Raw genomic sequence first — 11,187 nt, forward strand, 5'->3', positions numbered from 1 at the left:
GAGGATTGGGACTTGAGATAATGATTCGTTGTTGGTTCTGCGCTGTTGAATAGTCTGCAATGTAACGCACCAAGTAAGTAAAAAACCTTCACAGATTTTGACGTTTTAGCCCAAAGAAAAGAACGATAGCCCATGCGCATGAGCCTGAACAAACATTTTCAACCCAAAAATCACAAAATTCATTGTGATAGAAGCAGGACTCTTCTTGGAAAGAAAGTTATATTTGATACAGTAATCAATTTCTGTATCGAAAGCAAAGTTTTTTCCCCAAGAAAAATCTTGCCTTCATTACTCTGGATTTTGCAATATTTTTGGTTTAGAATATTTCAAGCCAATGTGCAGGGGCTTTTGCCCCCTTTTTGTCTTACAAGTCTGAATCTGCTGAGATATTTTACTCAATCTAAGCCAATATAGCTTATGCCAGTTCGACTATGCCAAGAACCCAGGATGAATCATCTTAATCCAGTCGTAACAGAATTTTTTTTCTTCAATACTACAGGGTGTCAAATATTTTCTTATTATCATATATTTTCTGGTGAGAGTTTTACTTGCAAAATACTTATTATAATTGCTGAAGAACTATAATCATCTAGAATCATTGAAGTATTAGAGTCTTTAACTGGAACCTTTTGTAATTTCTAATGGAGTGATAATTGCTTATTCATTGAGTCCGTAAAAAAATGAATAGACACTTAAAGACATTGATTGGAAAACTTAATTTTGTTGAAGTATTTAATGTATTTTAGAAATGGCTCAAAAAAGTGTTTGGTATACAGTATCCCTGATATTAAAGTTGCCCTTCAAATGAGGGTAAAATTGAAGAATATGATGTTTAATTTTTTGGTAGAAAAAAAACCCCTTTGAAAACATGATTGATCCATTCTTAGGTAACAGCAGGATTTATGTTATTTCGTCCCAAATTTGGATCGTTAAAAACTTTGAAATAAGTTAAGCATCATAAGATTGAAACTTGACCGATTATGATGCAAAGATTAGAGTCCATTTCTGACAGTCAAACTTTTTGTTCCGTTTGTCAAACCGTGCTGTTTCACCAAACTAAATTTAGCTGAGTTAAATCTGGTTCATTGAACATGTTTTGTAAAAGTTAGACCTATGTTTGAGTGTCTAGACTGGGCATAATTTACTCAAGCAGATAAGAACTAACCTGTTTTTTGTTAGACTCATTAAAGAGTTCATTGCAGCTTTTCCAGGGTTTATCCTTGATGAACCTTAATTTAATCGAGATTTCTTGAAAATACCTATCAAGCTTCAAGCATGATCTTAGGCAGCTACTGACCATAAAAATTTAACTCCATCAAGAATAAAGAACAAAGAGAAAAGTTGGTACTGAAGTACTTGTCTACTGTAAAATTGAATTATTAGATTTTATCATATATGATTTAACTATCTTAGCTACTTATTCTAGTCGGATGTATAAATTTACTTCATTACGATGCATGTAAAATCCTAACATTTAAAGAATATTTGGAAAATAATGTTCTGCCTGCGATTGTCAAATAGATCAATAAATATTTTTTACTCATTTGTTGTCTCTAAAATTCCTTTACGATATCCATCCATTTTGAGGAGTTGACAATGGATCAAGGCGTTGGGTACAGTAAGGGCACTTCTTGGTTAAAGTACGGTACCTGCACAGGAAGCTACCTTTCGTGGCCTCAACGAGCTCTGATCAAGTGCCCTCCAGCCCTCTTGCAGAATACAAATCTTTTAGTTCTTCCCAACACTACCGAATCTATGTACAAAACAAGGGTGTGGTGATTAATATGCTGAAACTAACAGAACATTTCAGCTTGTAGGTTTCCTCTTCGTGCTGATGAAAACAACAAAAAGTATATTCCTGCAAAATTTAGACCCACTTGGGTGACTGTAGGTTACTCAAACATTACTGCTTTAGAACATAGAGTGTTCCACTAAAAAAAAAAAAGGCTAAGAGATCAGGTTGTAGCAAAAATATGCATCACAATGAAACTAAAGACAAACTTTTACCGTTGAATCGCTTTTATTCAAAGAAAAAAAGTTGTGTTGGAACTGCAATTCAATTGAACAAAAATTGTTATCAACTGATTGCCTGCGTATTGGAGCCTATCAACTAGGCAGCTGAAATTTACCAGCACACCAATAAGCCACAAGGTACTAACGCAAAACGATGGAGGTCTTCATCAAATATTTTTGTTTCTGAAATCCTTGATGCTCGTGAATTGCAATTGCTCAGTCACAGCCGATTAGATCAAAGGCTCATTCAATATTAGAGGGCACTTTCCTCTTCTTCTTGGCTTTCCTTCGTAATGGTTTATTTTGTGACAATCTTTTGGCCATTCTCCTTTTTAGCTGGTCTTTCTTACCGGCCATAACCGATTTCATTAAGTCTACTGCAGACGTATTTGACTCGACTGGTTTCGAAGCGTCTGTCAACACAGTTGTAGAAATGCACCTATTTGATATATTTTGCAGAGTTACTTTTTGAGCCAGCAACTGGTTGAGCTCAGAGCGCTTCTTTTTCAGAAATCTTCTGTTATCCGCAACCTCTTGAATATCTCTCTGCTTAGGTCTGAATACAAACCAAGTTAAGGAAGATACTTCAGTAAGAAACACTGGAAAACGAGAAAATACTTTTTTACAGCATTAATAACAACTTTAAAAAGCCCAGCATTCTTCACCTAGGTGACCACTATTTCAGGTCCGTGGGTCCACGATAAACAGAAGAACTGTAAAAAAAAGAAGAGTTCTCAAAATTGTGAATGACCGTATTGAGTCTGGCCATTAAATTTCCATAAAACAATATTTTGCAAATAGTGTTCTGTGACGCAATATGCAAATTGTTATCATTAAAAGGCATTTGAGCGACTTTTCAACATTTTGGGGGCATCTCAGAGCGCTCTTTAAGGTACATTTTGTTTGAGAAAGGACTTTTACAATTGGTTGGTAAAAGAAGCAGTGAGAACTTAATTTGGACGAAGCTCTCTCTGGATACCTAAATACATATCACATGAAATGATAGAGTGCACTGCCTGCCACAGTTTCCTCATGTATGTATGTATGTATGTATGTATGTATTAGTTGCTTTAACAGTGCACTAGGGTGCTCTGCGACTCCTAACCGTCACAGGAATCTGTCATGATAGAGATCCCCTGGAAGCTGGCAACTCTCCATCTTTTTTAGCTCAGTATCTTCATACTTACAACAAAACAATATGCACAGTGATTTGAAAAAGGATACATTTTTGGATCATCGACAATCATATCGCATTCTCGAGCAGCCCTTTGAAACCAATTAATCTTGCTATTAGATTTTTTCTCGTGGAGCTCCACTCTTTCAATTAGATGGGCTACTTTCACTCTTTCTTTAATGGCCATGAAGAGATGCATTTCAACAGGAAATTCAGGCAAATCACGTTCTGCGAAAACAAAAGAGACAAAGCAGTCAAAATTAAAACAATGAAATACAGAAAAATATGTTTCACATCAATACTACTTCCATGAAATCTGGATGGAAGGTACAATACTTTTTTACTAATTTGGCTCAAATTGTTTTTGACTCAAGATAATATTACAAAGTGTTGCAATGAATATAATATTTATATTGATTTAGCATCATTTCGAGCATTAAAGTGTCTTGGATGCTGACTTTTATACTTAGTTGATTTTTCTCTCTCTCTTTTTTTGTTTGTTTTTTTTTTTTTTCAAATTCTAGTATATAATGCATGTGGCGACATTGCAATGCCTTGTTCTAGGAAAATGGGTTTGAGTAACTGTGAAAAAAACAAAACAAATTTATGGTAATGAAAGGAACGAATCAACATTTTTCATAAGAGCAAGATAAATGCTTATTCTCTGAAAAAAGACACATACTTCGGTTTAGTGTTCGTATCAGCTTATTATAATCTGGCATCTCAAGTGGATCACAGAGAACTAAAGTTAGACCTTCTGATGTGCCTCGAGCTGTACGCCCACTTCGATGAACATAGCTCTGAAACAGAAAGAACAATAATAAATGTCTGGAAGTTGAATGTGAAGCGAAACTAGCACCTTTCATTTTATATTTAAAAGAAAAGAAAGCAAATGGAACCCAGCTTGAGAGGATTGAAGTAGTTAGCCTGGGTACTTACTGTTCTAAAATATTTTTTGATGTACATTGGAAGTTTATTAAGACAAACTATAGATAGGACAAAATCCTGTTTAAGACAAAATTTTTGTCGGCCCTGTGACCAATGTAAAAAAAAAAAGAATACAGCTGCGACAAAAACCTGTGAATATCAATCACTCAGGAAGCCGGCTTAGATAAAGAAAAATCTTCAATTTTAAGAGTCAAATTGGTAAAAAACAAGGAAAATAGGACAACTATCTGACAGAGGAAAGATGAGAAAAAAAGATATATCTGGTTGCAAAATGATTCAAACGATTTTCATTAAAATTAATTTTTTGCTTTTTTAAAATTTATGTCAGGTACTCCTTTCCATGTATATCTTAGGGCAGACACATGCTAATGATTGTTGGAGATCTTTACTTTTTAAAATAAAAATCAAAAACGTTCAAAACTCATCACCAATCAGTTACATAGAAGTGTACAAGACTTAAAACTTGGAAGATGGAAGAATGCAAAACATTTAGATTTCTATTAGATTTTTTTGCAGGAGTAACAATTCCAGCATAGCATAGTACCTGCACCATAGCTTGGTTAGATGTTATGTCACATGGATAAGAGGTTGAATGCATACCTCAGATGTTTTCGGAACCTGGTAGTGTACAACATGTTCTATTCCTGGGATGTCAAGACCTCTTGCTGCCACATCAGAGGCAATTAGAATGGCTTTTGAATTTTTCTTGAAACTATTAGACAGAGAAGTTTTGATGAGACACGATTAGTCAACAGAAAAACGGAACAAGTTAAGCACTTGGTGACTAACAAAAAAAAAAAATGATTTCCTTTCTATCTTGAGTCTTCTGACATATCAAGTAGTTTGCTGCTTTAAGAGTAAGTGGGCCAAAAAAAAGAAAATAAAGAGAAAATCACCCTTCCTCCTAGAAATTGCCTTTCAATTCAAAATTTACCCCAAATTTTCCACAAAACTGGACATCATGTGCACCCTTGTATCTATTGCAATCTGTGATTTGGACATAAATTACAAGAGGGAAGTTTATCAATGTGGAAAATTTTAGAGAAATAGTCTACGTCTCCAACTTTCGACGCTTAGTCCTGTATTAATAGAAGTACATACATGGGACTCAGTCAAACTCAGCCACAGCTTTCTAATCCTTAGAAATGATGCACCTCAAAATGGTTGAGTTTTCTCTGGGAACTATGAATGTGCTTACACCCCTCCCATGAGTATGCATCAAATTATGGATTTGAATAATTTGACGTTCGTTAGGTACTTACCTTTCTAAATTTTGAAATCGATGTTTCTGATTCATACTTGAATGAAGTCCTAATGGGTTGAGCTTTAGAATATTTAGGAATTTCACTAGCCGCAAGACGCAATCTATACTGTTACAAAATATTATGGTTCTTCCAGGATGTCTCAAAAGAAAGTAGTACAGATAGTGGTCTTTGTCTTCATGTGAGCAAAAAATTCTTGCCTCCAATAGTTTTTCAGCAGTAACTAAATAAAATAAACGGAAGTCAGTGCACTTTACTAAAAGCTAAACACACAGGTAACAGACTAAGAATGGGACATTATGAAAGAGAAAATATTTGAACAGAGGAGCTCTTACAAAAATCAGGTAAATTCCAATATTAATCTTCAGGAAATAAACATTTTTTGTGCGAATGGATCTCTTCTGCTTGATGACATCAAACTCATGAGGGGCAATGATTTGCCCCCTTTGATTTGGAAGCAAGTTAACTTTCATGAGAGATGGCTATAGAAATTTCTTTAGTCTACCAACTGGCTTTCGCATTATGCCCTCATTTTCAAATGGTTTTTGATGGCATCATGTGGGGACTTTGATAGTATGGCATTAATAATAAAAACACTTTCTCTTGATACGGTAATGATACGGTATCAGGTGTTGGTGCCTAGCTTCAGTCTTAAAATTAGGATATGCCAGTAGAGTGGATAGTACCTCACGAACATCATGATAATTTGATTCGTTTGCAAACTAGGTTTCAAATCTTCGCAAACCATCTCAAAAACTTATTTTCAGTCTTTAGTTTCAACAAAGTTCCCCAAATTATATAACAAAGAAAGTATGAAGGGGCAGTATGCATGAAGTTATTCAAAGTGTAGAGGCATGTCTTGAGATGACAACTAACAACGCTTGTCTCCTAATTCATCTACTGATAACCGCTTTTGCTGCCACCAAGTTAAATATAAAAAGTTGATTCTACTGTAGCAGGTTTTTTACTTTTATCGCTATCTATAAGATAAGAGTAAAAAATACTACATGCAATTTTTGCGTTACCTGTTTGCTGACTGCAATCGATCACTTTCGGGTCTGTCATTCCAAGAATTGAAATAATTTTCTGAAGTTTTTGACCAGGAGTAAACCTTGCAGGTTTATTCTTCTTCTTAGCTGTTGAAAAAATATTCTGAATCGGGTTATCAATTTAAAAATTAAGAAGATTAACAAAATAAATTTAAAATTAAAAGATTCACAGATTAATTTGTGGAAGCAAAAGCTCCTCAAAGCTAAATATTTGAAGGGGATGCAGACCTAAAAATTGATATTGTATCAATGTTTTGATTAAGGTGCAAATTGATAGAGGAAGAGAGACTATAACAAAAGCTGAAAATCCAGTTTGAAAATGTAAGTATTGCTATTAATACTGCTGAGGTTTTAAGTGTTTCTTTGTTGGACTTATAGTGACCAGACTCAGCCGATCAGACTGAGACTTGAACCAATGAAAATATGTACATCCAGTCAAATAGAGTTTAGGCAGGTTTTCATAGTATAAATAAGACTAACAGTTTATTAGATTTGATTTGACTGCAATTTGATGCACCTGTGCCTGGATTGTGGACACAAGTAGCACAAAATAGAGCGGATTTTAGGATTGGAACTTTTAATGCTATTCATTTGCTGTTGACGTCTCTCTTAATGTAGATGATAAGTAGGCATACATACATACATTTATGCTGAAATGAAGTAAGATACTTTTTTTTGCCAGTTCTATTGGGAGAAAAAATAATTTAGTTTAATTTTTAATGTGACTTTTTGGACTTTCAATGTGATAAATACATTCAAAAGAGACAAGTTCATAAAACATTTACCAAATACCAAATGTAATACTTACATTTTTCAACAATATGCTTCGGAGGGTCATGCACTAAGGTTAATGTGGCGGAGAAAACAAAATTCTGCCGAAGTTTCTTTTTGCTCTCATCAAAATTGATGCGTTCCAGCAACTGTTTCAATTCTGAGAAATGAGCATTTTCTAGCATACGGTCTGTCTCATCAATGACTAAAAATCTGAAATTAATCAAAATGAAATTGAGTTAGATGGAAACATCATAAATTAAGACATGGAAATGTGCAACCATTACTTTCGCAGTATCACTTAAAAATTTTCATGATACATTTTCTAGGACAAGTGTTAGTAAAAGTTCTTAAAATTCATTTTTAGTATTTAATTTATTAATCTTGTTCAATAGTATGTGTTCTCTACTGAATCTGAGTCTTTGTAAGGTTTCAAATTTAATTGTCTTGGCATTAAGCGATCACCTTGAACCTAATTGAATATTCAGATTCTAGTGCACAATTATTAGAACCAAATCCAAAAGAAATCAGCTCTTCTAATCCTTTTTGTGGGTGCAGAACATTCTCAATTACGCGATCTGGCTTGAGAATTGGAGAAGGTTGTGAAAATTGGGAAAGGCTTTTTTTTCTCATTTCTTTTTTCTTGGACCCATCTTGATCAAAACCAATGTAAAAACGCAAATACGATGAGAAGTGAGACTGTTTCAGGAAAGTCTTTCAAGCAGGCTATTTGTGGGGAAGGAAGCTTTTAAGTGCGTTATTTCATGTAGAGGCACATTTATAGCAAATCTGGGGGAAGAAAAATTTAGATTAGGGAAGGCCAAAAACTTTCTGCACCCCTAATTGTTGCTTTCAAGAAAATAAGAAAATTAACGTAAACCAACCAGCTGTCATGGTTGCAGAGGAATGCCTAGTTTCTTTTTGTACCAAATCTGTAGCATCAGTTCAATTAGCCAATCTTTGTAGTCATGCACAGCAAACAATTCCTGGAGAGGCAGAGTAGTTGTTCTTTAGAAAAAAATGATAATTAACATAATGGTTACCGGATGTTGTTGACTTGAGACAAATGAGGCTCATTTTGATCTAAAAGTTCCCATAATCTGCCAGGAGTGGCCACAACAATGTGAGGGCCCTTTTTAAGTGCCTCCTCTTGCTTCTCTAAGGATGCTCCTCCTGTGATCACAGCAATCTGAAAGAGAAAAAATAAAATCAGATCTCTTCTTGCTTAAATTATGCGATAAAATCTCTCTCAAAAAAATGGATATTGAAAAGATATGATCTCTAAAAACAGGAATAGCACAGTGTTAAAAGTGCAACAACCCTTCTGAATCTCCATGTCACTATGAGATGTCTGTGTGAATATACTAGGGGATGTGGATGAGCAACGTCAAGTTAATATCAAACTTACCTTGATGTTTGTGTACTTGGCAATATCAGTTAGGTGGTTCTTCACTTGCATTGCTAGTTCTCGGGTAGGAGTTAGAATCAAGGCATATAACTTATGTTTGGGTTTTTCAAAATCTACTTTCAATGTGTAAGCTCTCACACACACTGCCCCATCGTCTTCTGAATCAGGATCCTCTTCATCTAATTCTTCTTCTTCTAAATCGGAATCATCATCTAAATCTGTGATGATCAATCAAAAGAAGGAAGAAAAAATTAATGGTATGGAAGGATAAAAACCGTAGTAGTTTTTGATAAGCTTCGAAGCATATCAAGGAAAAGAAAAAGTCAAATTTTATGACTGAATTCAAGGTCATGCATTTTCAAACAAAGTCTTTGATTTTGTTTTAACGATCATAACATGAGATTCAAGCTGCACTTAAATCCATGTCAAAAATGTGTAGGCACTTTCAGGGTGAGAAAGAAAATCTGCCATCTTGGTGCATTTAATTTCAATACTGAACACCCCCCCCCCCCCCCTTTTATCAGTATGATTGGAGGTTGACACTGCCTTGCAGAGAATTGCAAATTTTAAATTAAAATTTTTTGGAATGTTCAACATTGAGGACTATGCTGGAAGAAGACTTTATTTGAAAGTTACAACATTTCAAGAAAAACTCATTACCTAGAAAGTTTGAAATGGTGTCCTGAAAAACTGACTAAGTGGGCCAATTGGAGGAACCAAAACCAATTCTTTTAACCTAGGTGGATCCTGAAATTTTGAAGTCCACGAATAATTTGAGTTTTTTTTAAACAGGCATATCTCAAGATACGCCTTCTTTCTGGCATGGTCCTCCATTTTTTTGATCAGTGTTGCTTTAGTAAATTGTGTGTGATACCACAAACGTTTCTTGGTCTGAATTTCAGTGGGCAAACGTGAGAGACTTACCAAGTTCTCCATTTTCAGCCTTTTTTAAACATTCTAAAATTCCATACAGGACAGGAATTCCGAAGGCTAAAGTTTTACCACTCCCTGTTTCCGCCGCACCAAGAATATCTTTTCTCCCAAGGATTGCAGGTAAAAGAGACAATTTCTAGAGAAAGAGAGAGAGCAAAAAATATTTAGCGTTAATGATTACGTAGGTAATTCAAAAATTTTAATGCTACGAACACAACTTTATAGAGTGGATCCTTTAATCGAGAGAGTCAGCGTCTGGGTGCTTTTTGTACCTCTGATTCTTATTAGGATGGATAAGGTAGATTTCAAAGCAGGCGTACAATTGGATTACATTTTGCAAAAAGGAACCACTATCTTTGGCTCTCCCATAAAAGCACATATCTGCATAGCGAAACAAACGGCATGTATGTTGTTTCTAAAATAGACCAGAAATAGTTGTTCCTTATAGCAAAATGTAATCCAATTAGGAGTTGGGTGCAGAGAGGGCACTTCTCAGTTATAGAGTTTCAGCATTTTCTATGCTAGCAAAGTGGTTAATATTTTAAAAGGATAATTATAGAATGAATTTTCTGAAATTATTTGTTTGGAGCATTTTAAAATTACACAACATGTTCAGTAAAAGTTTCAATGAATTCCATACATTTGTTTTGATCATAATGGATGAAGCTATAGCGGAAATTCTTCGACTAAAACAGAGAAGTACCTATCCTGCTCGCTGCACCTCAGTTATTGAGCCATCCATCCATTCCATATATTTTAGTTTCCTTAGAATCATGTTGTAAATGGAATGATAATAAATGAAGATCAGCCAAGGAGTAAGAGTATAGAAGTGAACAATCTAGGAACAACCTGTAGATATTTCAAACTATTTCTAGCACGATTTCATGTAAACAAATTGCAAGGTTAGGCATATTGCAAAACTTTCCTTAAGATAACTTTCAATTCATTAAATTTTATTAGTTTTCAAGTATGAAGCAGTTGGCACAGGTCAAAAACTCATGCAAGAGATTGGGCACCACTGAAATCGTGCAGCTGGAATGATATTAGGTTGATGAACTTACTTGGATTACTGTGGGTTTTGTAAAACCCTTTTCGAGAAGAGCTTTTAATATCGGCTCTGGAATGTTAAACTCACTCCATTCATTGAGAGAATCGTTATTCTCGTCGACATTATCTTCAACAATATCCATCGCAAATGTGGCGTTCGAACGAAGAGGTGCTTTGCTATTCAATCAGCAAATAATGGATGTCATGCGATTCATAGGTGAACATTAAATAAAAAGATTAAAATACAAACTGTCTGTTTAACATTTTTTGTCACATTTATTCAAAGAAGTGGTAAATTAATTTGATTACAATTACACTGTCAACACATGTCCATAACACTATTACTGTTATTGGCGAATATTGAGGTTATGTTTACATCGGCCATGGGGGTCAACGTTGATTCTGTTGAGAGAGCTAGAGCGCCTAATTTAAATTGCCGCAAAAAGGTGCAGTAGAAACTGCAGAGGTAGGATTTTAGTAGAAAGTCAAGAAGGACAAGGCGCGGTAAGCTTTATTTAGATATGAATTAGAAGCAACATTATAAACTGTTCTCTTTTCACCATTTTCTTTATATTCACCCAA

At 34.8% G+C, this 11,187-nt stretch overlaps 1 protein-coding gene across 1 annotated transcript; it reads right to left on the bottom strand.

Moving 5' to 3' along the window:
* Nucleotides 1-2,001: 2,001 nt before the first annotated feature.
* LOC109037336 (ATP-dependent RNA helicase DDX24) lies at nucleotides 2,002-10,970 on the bottom strand. Its single transcript, XM_019051936.2, has 11 exons — nucleotides 10,620-10,970; nucleotides 9,550-9,694; nucleotides 8,626-8,843; nucleotides 8,261-8,406; nucleotides 7,255-7,430; nucleotides 6,423-6,533; nucleotides 5,398-5,620; nucleotides 4,736-4,847; nucleotides 3,870-3,987; nucleotides 3,238-3,415; nucleotides 2,002-2,569 (listed from the first exon to the last, which is right to left on the bottom strand). The coding sequence occupies exons 1-11, from the start codon at nucleotides 10,746-10,748 to the stop codon at nucleotides 2,257-2,259; spliced, it is 1,869 nt and encodes a 622-aa protein (XP_018907481.2). The 5' UTR covers nucleotides 10,749-10,970; the 3' UTR covers nucleotides 2,002-2,256.
* Between the last annotated feature and the right edge of the window lie 217 nt (nucleotides 10,971-11,187).

The sequence above is a fragment of the Bemisia tabaci genome, chromosome 5, assembly GCF_918797505.1.
Source record: "Bemisia tabaci chromosome 5, PGI_BMITA_v3".
NCBI lineage: Eukaryota > Metazoa > Arthropoda > Insecta > Hemiptera > Aleyrodidae > Bemisia > Bemisia tabaci.

Excerpts from the sequence above, each read along its gene's own strand:
- LOC109037336 (XM_019051936.2), bottom strand. The coding sequence starts at position 10,748 with ATGGATATTGTTGAAGATAATGTCGACGAGAATAACGATTCTCTCAAT. Across the intron at positions 8,407-8,625 it reads CCAAGTACACAAACATCAAG|ATTGCTGTGATCACAGGAGG; the intron begins GTAAGTTTGATA and ends TTTCTCTTTCAG. Across the intron at positions 4,848-5,397 it reads CGATTTCAAAATTTAGAAAG|TTTCAAGAAAAATTCAAAAG; the intron begins GTAAGTACCTAA and ends TCTGTCTAATAG.